This window comes from Perognathus longimembris, chromosome 12 (genome assembly GCF_023159225.1).
Source record: "Perognathus longimembris pacificus isolate PPM17 chromosome 12, ASM2315922v1, whole genome shotgun sequence".
Classification (NCBI taxonomy): domain Eukaryota; kingdom Metazoa; phylum Chordata; class Mammalia; order Rodentia; family Heteromyidae; genus Perognathus; species Perognathus longimembris.
In genome coordinates, this window is record NC_063172.1 from 30,207,953 (window position 1) to 30,223,987 (window position 16,035).

At 39.4% G+C, this 16,035-nt stretch overlaps 1 protein-coding gene across 2 annotated transcripts in view; it reads left to right on the plus strand.

The window, feature by feature from the left end:
* Window positions 1–16,035, plus strand: part of Nipal2 (NIPA like domain containing 2) — an 81,533-nt gene that overhangs the window by 63,570 nt on the left and 1,928 nt on the right. For both annotated transcript variants that reach the window (XM_048358931.1, XM_048358933.1), the window contains exons 7-10: window positions 6,359–6,494; window positions 8,526–8,614; window positions 13,905–13,968; window positions 15,059–15,153. In XM_048358931.1, the coding sequence (XP_048214888.1) occupies window positions 6,359–6,494; window positions 8,526–8,614; window positions 13,905–13,968; window positions 15,059–15,153 (384 nt within the window). The remainder of the gene's footprint in view (window positions 1–6,358; window positions 6,495–8,525; window positions 8,615–13,904; window positions 13,969–15,058; window positions 15,154–16,035) is intronic.

Consider the following 16,035-nt stretch of genomic DNA (forward strand, 5'->3'; position numbering starts at 1 on the left):
TAGTTAATGACTAATGTATTTAGAAGCAATTAAATGCTTTAAGTGTAAGTCAGATCACTCAGCTCAAGGAGTTAGAAAAATACATGAACCAAGGAAGGCAGAATGGAGCAACTGACAAAAGCAAAAATGAGTGCAGTAGAAAATATAATATAGAAATAGATTGATAAGTGCCTTCAATCAGTTCTTAAAATAATAACTGATAATCAGTTCTTAAAAGATAATAAAATAGATCCTCCTTCAGATAAAAAAGAAAAATCACAATACTAAAGAATAGAAATGAGGTATAAATGTATAGAAAGATTGTACAGTTATGTGTATATATTTAACACAATGAAATCGTTCATATTTTTTATTTATAAGAAACTTAAGGGGCTGGGAATATGGCCTAGTGGCAAGAGTGCTTGTCCTACACATGAAGCTCTCAGTTCTATTCCCCAGCACCACATATATGGAAAACGGCCAGAAGGGGCGCTGTGGCTCAGGTGGCAGAGTGCTAGCCTTGAGAAGCCAGGGAAGGTGCTCAGGCCCTGAGTCCAAGGCCCAGGACTAGCCAAAAAAAAAAAGAAACTTAAATTATGATTTTGTGTGTGCCGGTCTTGGGGCTTGAACTCAGGGACTAGGAGCTGTCCCTGAGCTCCTTTTGATCACGGCTAGAGTTCTATCACTTGACCACAACTCCACTTCTGGCTTTTTGGTTGTTAATTGGGGATAAGTGTCTCACAGACTTTCCTGTCCTGGCTGACTTCAAACCACCATCCTCAGGACTCAGCCTACTAAGTAGCTAGGATTACAGGTATGAGCCACAGGCACCCAGCTATACATTATTTATTGTTAAAAGAACATAACTGGAAGAAATAAAGGAGTTGTCAAAAAGCCATCTTCTAAAAACGAACCAGGCCTAGACCTTTTCAAAAGTAATGTCTTCAAACTTTTAAGGAACAAATTATTCTGATATTGTTGGAACTATTTAAGGATATAAAAAGAAAGTTTTCATTTTTTAAAACATAATCAGATAATACTGATCCCAACTCTGAACAAGATAGCACAAATATAGAACATTATGAACTAATTTCACTGCCAAATATTGACGCAAAAATCCCAAATGAAATATTAGCAAATGGAACTCAGGGCAAATCATGCTTCATGACTAAATCATCTTAATGAGAATGAATCTTTTCCTTTGTAACACTTATCACAATTTGTACTTACATTCCACACCTTCTTTCCAGTGCCTGTGTGTCATTTACAAAAGCTGATTACATAATTGACCACAAAAGTTGTTATTGTTATGAGATTGTCTTTCTGGCCCAATGAATCCCATGCAGACACAGAGGCTTTTGTTTATACTACATACGCTACCTAGACCCACAACAGAGAACACACAATAAACATTAACTAAGAGGACAGTTCTTTAAGAAATTCATTATTATAGTTTATCATGATAATGTGTACAAAAGGAAAATACCAAGACATTGGTCAAGGGATACAAACTTTGATTCATAAGATGAATATGTTCTGGGGATTTAATATACAACTGGTGACTAATGTTAATAATTGTCCTGGATATTCAGAATATACGGAAAATAGATACTGGATGTTCTCAACACACACACACACACACACACACACACACACACACACACAGAGAGATAATTATATAAATTACCTGATTCTGATCATCATTTCCCAATGTACAGGCCTATCAGATTGCTGTAGCTGGGCACTGGTGTCTCACACCTGTAACCCTAGCTACTCACTCAGGAGGCTGAGATCTGAGGATTGCTGTTCAAAGCCAGCTTGAGCAGAAAATTCCATGAGACTCTTATCTCCAGTTTACTACCAGAGAACTAGAAGTGGTGCTGTGGCTCAAAGTGATAGAGCTGTACACCTTAAATTTGTACAAACTTTAGCTTTCAGTGATATTCTAACAAAGCTTGGAAAATGTGTAAAAATGAAATACCATGTAATTATCTTAATAGAGGCCTTAAAGGTATATGCAAGTTTATGGTTTATTCCTAATAAGGAGCTGAATGAAGGACACAAGTATTTGCATTGCAGTAAGAAATGAGGGGGAAAAAAGATGCCAACCCTTCGTTGTGTTTATCTTGCTGTTTGAGTATTTTACAATGATCATTAATGACTTTTACAAGAAAAAAAATGGTTGTGAAAGTCATGTAGTAGCTCTGAAAAATATTTATGGTTTTAGGTAAAATGGAAAACACAGCATACTTCCATTATGACTGAAAGCATACCCAAAACACAAGTGGAAATGAATGCTCCCATTTTCTTTATTGCTGCTATTGTGCAGCTTATTGTGGTAGCTTAAACGAGGACACTAAAGAGAAAGAGAACACGAGGACAATGAGCATAAAGGATTGTGATTGCCTCTCTTTTGCACATCTCCACATCTAAATGCTTAACCTGACTATTTATAATTCTATCAATTTACTGGGTACAAAGTGGTGTTGTGATATGGATGCCAATGGAATAATTAAATCAAGCTAGTTAATATATCCATCGCCACAAAGACCAATTTTCATGATTAGAACATTTCAGAAGTTTTTACTCTTAACTCTTTTCAAAGTTCTAATCTTGTTGCTTTCTTCTCAATGGGATCTCAGTCAGATGGGGGAAGCATAGTGGCTTTGGGGGTTTTGGTGGTGGTGGTGTTTTTATATGGTATTGTTTTGAGTTCTGTGGCACAGTGTGGTGAATATAGTTAAAGACTCTGGGTTTCCTACAGGAATCAAAAGTCAATAAGCATAGTCCTTTCTCCAATCAGGAAGCTAGGAGAGCCAGGAAGTCCTGCTCTAGCCTTAGCACACTGTGGTTGTTTAAACAAAATTAGCAAATGAAACAGTAATGACTGATCAGAAGACATGGGTCTAGGACCCAGCCGTAAGATAAAGGAGGTCCTTGGGATGGCCACCTAAGGACCAGTGGAGACAACTCAGTTTTTAAATGGGTTCAGTAGTATGTTGGGGGAAAGAATGATGCCGTAACAGTGAGAAGAACATGCATTTATTGTTGTTGATATTGTTGTTGTTGATAATTAAGAAAATGGAGAAAGTCACAAAGAAAAGCCATAAAAAATTCCTGTCTTGGAGCACTGTAGCATAGTTATGACAGTGACTGGCATTGCCTGGAAGGCCGCGTGCCGGTTATTTCAGAAGCTTCACAGTAGCTGTCAGCACAGCAATTCCCCTCAAGGTGATTTTCCCAAGGAAATAGGCAGAGTTGATGGACAGGTTTATGTTCAAGGACATTCATTGCAGCTTCATTTCTAATATTAAGAAAGAATAGAGTCGATTTATATGTCTGAAAATAAGCAATTGTCAAAACACATTATGTATTTGTACAAAGACAGTCTTTACAGCCAATAAAAGTCAGGCCTTAGAAGAAAACTTCATGGCAAATAATGGCAATCAAAACAGGTTCCTAAGTGGTGCATGCCATGTGACTCACACACTGTGATACTTCCTTCCTCACAAATACAGCAACAGTGCTTTGGGACTGTTGGGATTGTAAGTGAGTTTCGTTGTTCTTTCCAGATGGTTCTGCATTTTTTCTGAATTTTTTAAATGAGCATATGCACTTACATAGATTTTTTTAATGAATTTAAAGTTTGTCCAAAGAAAATAATTTATTCAGATTCTCAGTGCTATAGAGAACAACTGACTTTATCTTACTGTAGTTTCTTCTAGTCTTTTTTCCCTGTAACTGCAGTACTTTCTATTTTTATGCACGCCACACTGAAATGGTATTACATTGCAATTTTAAATGTCCTAACTGTCAGCCATCTTCCCTCCAAAAAAACACTTTAAAGTACTTGACACCAACCTAGAAATCCCTCCCTGACTTACAATAAATGGTAATTAAGCAGGTGTTAGTGCATGCTTCAAAAAAATAAATGGTGGGGCTGGGGATATAGCCTAGTGGCAAGAGTGCCTGCCTCGGATACACGAGGCCCTAGGTTCGATTCCCCAGCACCACATATACAGAAAACGGCCAGAAGCGGCGCTGTGGCTCAAGTGGCAGAGTGCTAGCCTTGAGCGGGAAGAAGCCAGGAACAGTGCTCCGGCCCTGAGTCCAAGGTCCAGGACTGGCCAAAAAAAAAAAAATAATAAATAAATGGTTAAGTATAGAAATTAATAGTGTCCAATAAAGAATTCTAACTTCTGCTGGACACTGGTGGACCAAGCCGATAATTCTAGCCATACAGGAGGCTGAGATCTGAGGATTGTTATTCAAAGCCAGCCCAAGCAGGAAAGTCCACAAGACTTATCTCCAATGAACCACCAAAAAGCCAAAAGTGGAGCTGTGGTTCAAGTGGTAATGCACTAGCCTTGAGAACAAAAGATCAAGGACAGTGCCCAGGCTCACAGTTCAAGCTCCAGGATAAAAAAAAAAAAATTCTAAGTGTGTTTTTTTTGTTGGTTTTTTTAAATCAGATGCTGGCTAAATTAGATGACCTTTAAGGTCTTCTGTAGTGCTAAGGTTCTTGGGCTAATGGAACAGTGTGTTCAACTCCTTCTCCATTAATTATCCCCTGGGGAGATTCAGCTATTCAGATCATAAAACTATAGCCAACATTGTGCTCCAGTTTCAGGCACAATGTTTGGAGAGGAAATCAGTGTCCCTGAAGAGCTGACAAACAAACTTAAACTAACAAGTGACACATAGATCTCTGTAGATACTTTAAATTCTTAGATTAGCCAAGATATGACTGTTGTCATGATTCATCAGCTATAACATCTGAAATATGTAAAAAGACCAGATCAAAAGACATTTTAAGGTGTAGCAGGGCCTGGTTGTATAAGGACCTCTTGGTTCAGACTGGGGGTTTAGTGATAGAATTTGTCACCTGGTCTTCTCTGCTAATTATGATTTTAACTGAAAGAAAATGCCTGATTTAGAAGTGTGCCCTTGTCCCCTTCAAATTAAATCATATTTTTAGGTTTTGGAAAAGGAAGTTTATTCCTAGTTAATGTTCATGTATTTAAAACATATTCTCTCAGTCTGGGGATGTGGCTTAGCCATAGAGTGCTTGCCTAGCATGCATGAAGCCCTGGGTTCAATTCCTCAGCAGCACATAAACAGGAAAAGCCGGAAGTGGCTCAAGATGTAGAATGCTAGCCTTGAGCAAAAAAAAGGAAGCCGGGGACAGTGCTCAGGCCCTGAGTCCAAGAGACAGGACTGGCAAAAAAAAAAAATTCTCTGTATATTTATATATCATATATTTTATATGTTGTGCTCCTATATGAGCATATAAAACTAACCAGATATATTATGACCAAATTAGGAAATATATGTCCTTCACATACATTGCCTGTGATTTATAATAATTTGATGCCATGTAAAAATTATTTGTGAACTTTCCATGGGTTTCAGCCGAACTATGAAATTGTAACATAACTTTAAGGGACCTGAGACAGAAAGTACATGATCTTCACAGAGAAATGTGAGAAGAAAATATTTGCAGCTTTTATCTTAATATAACTATCAAGACCATTTTTCTTGCTTTTTTAAACATTGTTGTTGTTTCAGACCTGAGGCTTGAACTCATGGCCTGGGCTTTTCCTGAGCTTTTTTGCTAATGCTCTTGAGTCACAGTTCCACTTCTCTGGTGTGGATGTGTGGATGTGTGCATGCACACTCACGTGTACATGCACGCACAGTTAAAGACAAGAGTCTCACAGACTTTCCTGCTCAAGCTGACTTAGTACTGCAATCCTCAGAGCTCGGCCTCCTGAGTAGCTAGGATTACAGGCGTGAGCCACCAGCCCTGCTCAAGTCTGTTTTTCTTAATTGCTATTTGGAACCTGTGAAAAATTTGTTCTTATTAGGGATGGATCCCTCTTCAGCACAGAAAAAATAGCTATTGCTTTGTAAATAGGTTTTAGTTCACTCAGAAATGAATACTCAGCTCTTGTTTCTCATTGCTGTCTCTCAAAAAGTGTTTTTATGGAAACTTCTGGGCATCTACTAACAAAAAGGTTCACATTCAGACTTTTCTCTGCTGCACTGACGATCTGAATTGTCTCACATCTCCTTTATCATTTTGCCATGCAATAGTCGTTAAAATCCCCACCGCATCCTTTCAACAGCTAGGCCTAGGAATAAGCATCTGGCCCCCAAGGTGGAAAGCACCAGTCCCACAGTGTAGCTCTAGATGATCAAAGCAGATTTTCAGTTTAACATACTGAGCAGTAAATTCTACTCTGTACCAATCACAGTTGTTTTCATTCTGTAAGCATAAAATTGACACCTTTGCTACTCCAATAAGTAAACCTAAGCTGTGTATCTGTAAATCTGGGTCAAATGTGTACTTTATTTGTGTTTTTGTTTTCTCTTACAGCCTCAGTGACTGCTATTTCGGTAAAAGCCGTGTCAGGCATGATCACTTTTTCTATGACGGATAAAATGCAACTAACTTATCCAATCTTCTATATCATGCTTATCATCATGATAGCATCTTGTGTTTTCCAAGTCAAGTAAGTTAGCTTCCACACACCCACTACTCTTTCAGCATATTTATGCTTCTCTGGGCATTACTCTCTCCTGGTTTTAGAGGACAACTAACATTAGATAGAATGGATTTCTAAAGGTGAAGGGCCTTCAGCCTATCCACAGCCAACATGCCTTGCTTTCTTCTTTGCATCCAATAGTAAGTTTTTACTAAGCCTTGTCTTCATGTCTTGTGTGTTCTAAAGTGCGGCCATAATCCAGCTAAGTGCGCTTTGATGCTTTCCTGATGCTCTTCTGCTTGTAATTAATAGCCATCGTACACAGGTTGTCATTAGCAATAAATCAAAGGGGCAAGTCCACATCCAGAATTTCATTCTAAATATGGAAATTCGTGAACCCTTCACCTTCATTTCTTAGCTCATGCTCATTAACTGCCCAGAGATGGACAAAACCAGACATTTGGCCGGGAGGAAAATCCTTTCTCCAGAACTTTGCATCTTTGGCCAGAATCTCCTTTGCACCCACAGGATTGCAGAAGGATTGTTTTATGTTTCTCTTGGGTCCTAATAGTGGTGACATGGAACATTTTCAAGTTCTGCACTCGTCCCTCCTCCATCTCCATCTGCTATAATCACACACACCCCCATTTCACATTGTGATTATGCCTCTGCCTGCTGGGCTTCCTTACGTTAGCCAAGGAGATTTCTGTTCACCCTACAGTGCTATGTGAAAGCACTACCCCCTTGCCAGCTAGGCAGTCAGAGTTCAAACAGAGAATGCGAGTGGTTCCTTCTGTAGGTGACAGAAGTACCATCATTATTGGCTAGATAGAGGCTGTAGAGGGCTCCTGGAGATATCCAGACCTTTTTGTTGTAGTTGTTTTGGTTTGGTTGGTTTGGGGGGGGGGGGCGGTTATTACTAGGGTTTGAACCCAGGGCCTTGTGCTTCCTAGACAAGCACTCTGCCAATTGAGCCACACCCTCTGGCCTAAAACCCAGTGTTTGCCATTGTTTTATCTGTCCTTTTTTTTATAAGACTACTTGTGCTTACAGTGTGTGAATCTTGCTATTTTGTTTCTTTTCTCTTTTGTATTAGTTAATACTGCAACTGTATCTCTTAGGACTTGGTCAGGGTCATTATCCCTGGGCTATGCTTCATGAATTTATAAGGCAGGCAGAAGCAATGGATGGTAGATGACACCCTGTCACCCTTATTTTACTCCCTGTTCCCATCACTGTAGAACTGTGGTCTTTGGCCCCGATTGTTTATCAACCTCGCCTGAGGAGGTTTAGATATACAGGTGAGCATGCATGTTACATGCCTATCTCCCTATAGTTATATGCCCCTACATCCATGTATGTATGCATATATACTTGGGATTGACCCAAGACATTTGTTGATTGTATGGGTTGTTGGTTTTTTGTTTTTTTGTAGTTGCTCTAGAGTAGAACCCAAGCATTTGGGCTTTTTCTTAAGTGCCTAGGTGATAGTCATGTACATCTCCGCTTCGGAAAGTAGTTTGATCCTCCACAGAGCAGCACTACACAGTGTGGGAACCTGACTCTTGATGGTGGCCAAAGTGAGAAGCTGAGCTCCCACATGTGCGCTGCAGCTGGAGCACTGAGCGTTGTTTTTGAAACATTAAACATTCCTTTGCTTCTCCGTCTTCTTTCTTGGCACGTGGCATGTCAATGGATAGCTATACAATTCCCCAGATATGATATTTAACAGATTCTAAGGTCTATTCTAATGAATCAACCCCAGTATGATACTGGTCCAGCAGCCTGAATCGCTTCCAACTCAAACTTCTGTGGCCTCAGAATATGATTAATTGCTTTTCATTGTTACTGTTGTTGGTTTAAACAGACCATAAAACCTGACATCTGATCTCATACATCAGATGCATATAAGCTATGACTGCTGATTGGAAATGCCCTTTCGCTGCACTTCCTTTCCCTTTGTAGTTGAAGCTAAAGAACATGTATTTCTTGAGGTTATTGTTAACGTTTTGCTGAGCGTTTCTAAGCCCCAGCTTCAGTAAGTGCCTTCTATTCTAGGTTCCTGAACCAAGCCACGAAACTCTACACTACAACCACGGTGGTGCCAGTTAACCATATTTTCTTTACAACCAGTGCCATCATTGCAGGTGAGTCTTGGCTTTCCTATGGCAGTGCTGCCACCCCAGCACAAGCAGAAATGAAGTTTCTCTCACAGTAAATAAGGAAACCAAGGAATCTTTGACTTATGAGGAACGGTGGAGTCCATATCCCCACAACCTCTGCCCAGTGTCTGAATTTCTTCTATGACATCATCTAGAACAGACTACACTATTTGATGTTCTCTGTCTCCTGAGACAGCTCAGTCCCATCGTCAATTAAAAAATACTTCCTTAGAGTGGAGCTGAAACTAGTCTTCAAATAGTGAACACTCCTCTTTGTTACATTTTCTAGGATCTTCCCTTTGCCAATAATCCCTTTCCAATAACTAAAGTAATTGAAAGATCCCTTTTATGCTTATCTTGGCCAAACATAACAATTCTATGAACTCTTTCCTATCTGCCCTCTTAGATAGAAACTAAATCCTTTTCTTTCTTGGACTCTGTTTTCTGCTGTTGCACCTCTTATATTTTAATGCGTTTTTTATATTACAGATACAATAGTGTTAAAAGAAGCATGAATATGAAATTTGGGCCTAACCAAAATAGTCAACCAAAAGTATATTCAAGTAGATCATTTCTAAATCTGATACTCATATACCCTAGTTCATTGGCTTATTTCATGTACTTACTACCTTCTCATCTGGAGAGTTCTTTTCTCAATGTAAAGCTTATGTATGTTGAAGCGAATTATGGATTATCTATTTCTTAATCTACATTATTTTTTATGTTATAGAAATCGCTTTTCTTGCCAGCGGGCAAGTTTTTAAGGTATTTGATTTTCTGTTTCTCAAAATTGAACCCTGTATTTAAAGAAAAGATTACATCACAAGACACCATTTTTAATATTATGCTCTGTGATAAAAGAAAGTACATATTGGTGTGTTAAAGAATTACTAGAAAATGGAAGTGATGCTGTGGCTCAAGTGGTAGAGCACTAGCCTTGAGCTGAAGAGTTCAGGGACAGTGCTTAGGCCCAGAGTTCAAGGCCCACAACTAACAAAAAATGAAAAGAAATCTATACATTGAACAAGAATTACTAGAAAATGAAAATAGGGCAAAAAAATTATAAATGAAAAGTGGGGAAGAACAATAGAAGGGATGCCATTGGCCAAGATGCATGTGCTTATAAACTGATTCAATTGAAATTTCTTTGTATAACTACTTAAAGAAAATAGGAAAATTGAAACATAGAAAAAATCACAAACAACAAAACAAAGATACCAATAACCAAAGATTTTTTTAATAGTAGCTATTAATATACAGAAAGATGTGGGAAGCTGTGAGGTTTCCTGAGCAGGCTCTTTAGGTGGACAAGAGGGGTGGGTCATCATGTTGGCACATGGAGTTACTGATGGATACGTTAGAAGGTCTGAGACTTTCTGAGAGTAGTAACGGTTTATCTGATTGCTATTACCTGAGGGATGGAAGTAAACTTCTTTACTAATATCCTGTTCCCATTAGAAGGTAGAGAATAAAGTTAAAATGAGATACTCCTACTCATTTAATAGAGAGTTTGTTTGTTTGTTATTGCAATAGCCAGTGTGGACAAGGCTACTCTATCATAGGCTCCTTGTGGTCTTGGGTATGAAGTACCACTCTCCTAGAGCTGAGTTTCATAGTTAACAACATGAGCCTTAAAAATGTGTCTACTCTTGGGTTCTACAAGTCAACAACTAAACTACAAATTACCAGTTTTAAAAATGGCTAGAAGAGGGGCTGGGAATGTGGCTTTGTGGTAGAGTACTTGCCTAGCACGCATGAAGCCCTGGGTTCAATTCCTTAGTACCATGTAAACAGAGAAAGCCAGAAGTGGCACTGTGGTTCAAGAGGTAGAATAGAAGACTTAGAAGTTGCTACATAGAAAACACTGAATGGCCCATAAACATGAAAAAACATTCACCATCACTCACCATCCAGGAAATGCAAATCAAAACCACAGATATCACTTCATACCCATTTACTATTAGAAGTATAAAACATCATACAGTGATATGCATAATCATACATATGGATAAACATAAAACAGGAATCTAACTATGGAACTACTTAGGAGGAAAAGGGGAAAGGGAAAAAGATAAGAGGGTGGATAATCTTGAAGAACATTGCAACTCTATATAAAAATAGCATTAAAAAAAACCTCAAAGAAGGAGGAGAGGTGGGGGGAAAATGAGGGAGGAGATAACAAGTTGGATAAGAAATGTACTCATTGCCTTACATATGGCTTTTCTATATATGTGATGCTGAGGAATCAAACCTAGGGCTTCATGTATATGAGGCAAGCACTCTTGCCACTAGGCCATATTCCCAGCCCTGCCTTACGTATGAAATTGTAACCCCTCTGTACATCACTTTGACAATAAAGAAGTGAAAAAAAATAATAAAGAACCTTAAAGAGAGTTGTTAATCTATAGAGGGTTGGGGCTTCTGGGAAAAAGAAACAGGGTCTGTTGTGGGGAGAGGAACCAGTAGAAGGTAGTTGAGCTAGAAAGGAGGATGAAAGAAAAGGAATATAGTCAACATAGATTGTATTTATGCAAATGGAACTATGAAACCTGTTGAAATTGTTTTAGGAATGAACAGAGTGATAGAGGGGTGAAATTGTAAACATTCAAGAAAATATCACAGTGAACCCCCCCATCCATATAACTAATGTAAGACAATTAAAAAAAATTTAAATAGAAAGCATCAAGTGTAGAGAGGATGTGGAAAAACTAGAACCCTAACTCCTATGCATCTTTGATAAAATGTGAAAGATTGCTGCCATTATGGCAAACAATACGGCAGTTTCTCAAAATTTGAATTACCATATAATCTAACAATTATACTTCTGAGAGAATATCCAAAAAATGAAAGCAAGATCATAAAAGGATATTTTTACATTTATGTTTATGGCAGCATTAGCCATAATACCCAAAATGTAAAAGCAACCCAAACGACTATTGACAGATGACTATATAAACAAAACATGGTGATCTATTATTCAGCCTTTCAAGAGAAGGAAATTCTGATACATGCCACAATACAACATGGATGCAACTTGAGGACATAGTTCTAAATGAAATTTCATTTTCACAAAATGAAAACTACTGGGCTGGGAATATGGCCTAATGGCAAGAGTGCTTGCTTTGTGTACATGAAGCCCTGGGTTCGATTCCTCAGCACCACATTTATAGAAAATGGCCGGAAATGGCGCTGTGGTTCAAGTGGCAGAGTGCTAGCCTTGAGCAAAAAGAAGCCAGGGACAGTACTCAGGCCCTGAGTTCAAGGCCCAGGACTGGCAATGAAAGAAAGAAAGAAAAGAAAACTACTGTAAGATTACATTTGTCTGAAATACCCAAAATATTCAAATTCACAGAAACAAACAAACAAAAAGTTGGAGGTTTCCAGGGACTATGAAAAAGGATTAAATGGGAGTTCACTATTGAGAACAGAGTTCTCGAGTTTTTAGTAGAGAAAGATTCTGGAAGTTAGTTGTTCAACAACCAACACCAATAGTTTAACACCAGTTACTTTACACTTAAAAGGTTAGGGTGGTAAATATGATGTATATTGTACTATGATATTTTAAATAAAAATCTTTCTATGCTTTGAAACTTTCTATACTTTGAGATTCTACTTCTAGAAACCCATTCTGATAACAAAACTCTTAAAACGTAAATAAGTTTATTGCTATTTTACTCAAGCATGAGTATTTAGAAATGACAACGTTTTCCTTGCAGAAATCAATGTCCTGGAGCATCAGCTTACAATAATATGAAAACATTACAATAATTGCTAAGATGTAGCTTATTTGTTTCTTAGAGCTAGACATGGCTTCATCGTGTGAGCTGCTCATTCTCTAGGAGAAGGGGAAGGGCAGAAGCTTTCTCACCTGGGGACATGATTGTCCACTCATCTATGGCAGTGGCTCACAGAGACACTCGACAAATATTCACTGTCTGCCTAAAAAAGCTAAATAGCTCTGTCTCTCTGTTTCTCTGTCTCTCTCTGCGTCTTTCTCTCTCTCTCTCTCTCTCTCTCACACACACACACACACACACACACACACACACACACAGCGCATGCACATGCACAAAACCTAATTCCAATGAGTTATAATTTAAAGATATTTGATAAAAAGCTCTACAAAGGCTTTGGAACCTTAAACCAATAAGAAAGGATTGAAACCAACAGAGAAAAGAAAAGCTCCTCAAAGCATATGATTTATGCTTGTATTCCATGGCCTAGAAGGAGAACTAGAAGGAGATGGGAGAGAGGTTGGCTGAGGGAAATGAAGCTGAGACCCACACCTGCAGTTGCTAGAGTGCTGCCCTCCAATGCCTGTGTGGCCAGGCATACCGACCACAGAGCACAGCCAAGAGTCACAGCAGAGGTAGCAGCTGGCCTGAGGCAGGCTTGCCTTGTCAATGAATGGCCTCAGCTCTACCCAGGCTCTTAGACAAGGCTTGCTGACCCCAGACCTAAAATCCCTGGTGGAAAATGGCTTTGTTCTCCTGAAGATTCTGGGGGGAAATCCTGCACTGGAGAAGAAGTTTCTGCAGGCAAACTACATTTTTTTTTTTAATAATGGCAATCACAATGAATGAGTTCTGCAAATCCATGTAAATCTTTTAAAGTAATTTTAAAACATGGCACATAAATACTGGTTTTTGTTGGGTTGTATGTGTGTTGTTGTTGCACTGGTAGGGAAATTTGAACTCAGGGCCTGAGTGCTTTCTCTTAACTTTGTCACTCAAGGCTAGTGCTCTCTGGTTGTGACTAGTTGAGTCACAACTCCACTTCCAGCTTTTGGCTGGTTTTGGAGATTAAGAGTTTTGTGGGGGCTGGGGATATGGCCTAGTGGCAAGAGTGCCTGCCTCATATACATGAGGCCCTGGGTTTGATTCCCCAGCACCACATATACAGAAAATGGCCAGAAGTGGCGCTGTGGCTCAAGTGGCAGAGTGCTGGCCTTGAGCAAAAAGAAACCAGGGACAGTGCTCAAGCCCTGAGTCCAAGCCCCAGGACTGGCCAAAAAAAAAAAAAAAGAGTTTTGTGGGCTTTCCTGCTGAGGTTGACTTCTAACCACTCACAATCCTCAGATCTCAGCCTCCTGATTAGCTAGGATTACAGGCATGAGCCACTGGCACCCAGCTACAAATGCTTTTAAACTAAACTACTAAACTACTGAATGAGCATTGCAAAGTAGCCATACTTAGAAACAATGTGTTAGCATAACAAAACAAGGCAACTATTATACATGCTCCTACCCTAAAATTAATTTTCTCTGCTTACACAGGTATCGTATTTTACCAGGAATTCCTTGGTGCTGCTTTTCTCACCGTGTTTATATATGTTTTGGGGTGAGTACATGTCTCATAGGTAAGGTATGTGAAACTATTACTTTTATATAGCATTTTTGGCATTGTATCTGAAGTATAGAAAATTAGAAAATAATGTAAGAAAAACTGGTTTCCTGAGCACCTAAAGGAAACATGTTTTTCAACTTAACACTCTACACAACGTTCAGTGTCTTTGGCTTTGTGATTTGGGTCTCCCTCTGAGGAGCCTGAAACACTGGAGGTTTTCAAGTTCCTGCCAAAGTCAGGATAAATCCCACTGGCCTTTTTAGTTCCTCCACAGACCCCACCATGCCTTTGGGAGCCTCTAGATGAGATCTGTTTGAGAACCAGGCTGCCTCTAACGTGACTGAACAAAAGGCCAGGGCTGGTGCAGATCTCTAGGTTTGAGCCTCTAAAGAGCTTCAGGTGAGCAGCATCCCTTCCTTGGGTTAGAGTGCCCAGCTCCACAGCTCCCAGAGATTGGAGGACCTCATTGTTAGCATTGCTGGCAAACAGAGCAGAGCCTTGACAATACATCAGAAGCGTCTATTGGCTCCAACTGGCACCCTATTCATGCTTGCTTAGCTGCCTCTTGATCTGGTATTCAGCATAACCATTGTTATGCAAACTTGAGCCTAGACTATTTGCAGCATAGGAAACCATCTATCTTGAAAATCCAGTTTCATAAGACATTTGGGTGAGGCCAAACTTCTGGGGTCTGGAAACTATGACTACTCTTATGGCCAAGGACAATGAGATTTCTTAGAAAATTAAAGAATAAATTGTTTTTCACTCATGTTGCCTGCCAGTAATGGGTCTGGGCATGCATGGATAGAAAACGAGACCTAGTGTCTACCCAGAGGAGCCTGAATTAGCCTCCAGATGGTAAAAACCTGGGGCAGAGATTTATTGGAAGCTGCCCAAGTTTTGGTTCTGGGTATAAATATTATTGGCTACAACAATTAAGACAAGTTCTAGGCAGCTTACCATAAGAAACAGAATAAACAAAATGGATGGAATTTATGTCATTATGTAGAATATAGAGTTCAGTTATTTACTACCAAGACTTGATTCAGAATTCTTGTGTTCTTGATTAATATTTTCCTTACAGGTGCTTTCTGTCATTCCTTGGTGTATTTTTGGTGACAAGAAATCGAGAAAAGGAACCTCTGCAACAGTCCTACGTTGATTTTGGAAATGTTCCTGGTAAATATATATATGCTTGCTAACTTATAATAGACACATTTAGCCTGGTGAATGAAACATTGTTGACATATTTTTATGTTGAGTATTAATATAAAAAGAGTCTTTCCTTTTTTGCAGTGCTAGGGTTTGATCTCAGGCTTTCACCCTTAGTAAGTAGCCACCTTACCATTAGAGCCACTTGGTGTTTTCATTGATTATTTTCAGTGTATGAGCTTGCCTTATGCCCACACTAGCCTGGACCACCATCACCATCCTCCTATTTGTGCTTCCCTTAGTCACTGGGATAATGAATGTATGCCACTGACCCAGCCATTGTACTCCCCCTAATAGCCAGTATGTGACGCTGTGCCCAGCCATTAGTTGAGATGCAGTCTCCTGTGCTTTTATGCCCACCCTGGCCTCAACCACAGTTCCATGATCTCCACCTCCCAACAGGTTAGCACTCGAGGGTTGAGCCACCACACTTGCTAAAATATAATTCTTAGCTTCAAAAATGTACATTTAATGAAGAAGCCAAAGATTATGTCCTTGTTGCAAATATTAATTGATAGAAGGTCAGTCTTGCACAGAGCACTGGGGTCATGAAAGAAGTGACCATGTTTAAAAGTGTGAGAGGAGAGGAGGAATGTGAGAGGTGGCTTGCACATCAGGCACTGAGGAAGGTTAGGCCTCAGGAACATTGCTCCTGGGGAATATTGTGTGGTTTCTGCTCCATGGTACCAAGAGTGACATCATGTCAAACCCTGAATCACTTCTCTCCCTCCCCCTTATTTCTCTCATCTAGGTAAGGCTAGCATAGAGCATCTTTCTAGTTCTCATTCCCTACTGACAAGTAGCTACTCAGGCAAATAGACAACAGAATCAAATTCCAGAGCAAATGAA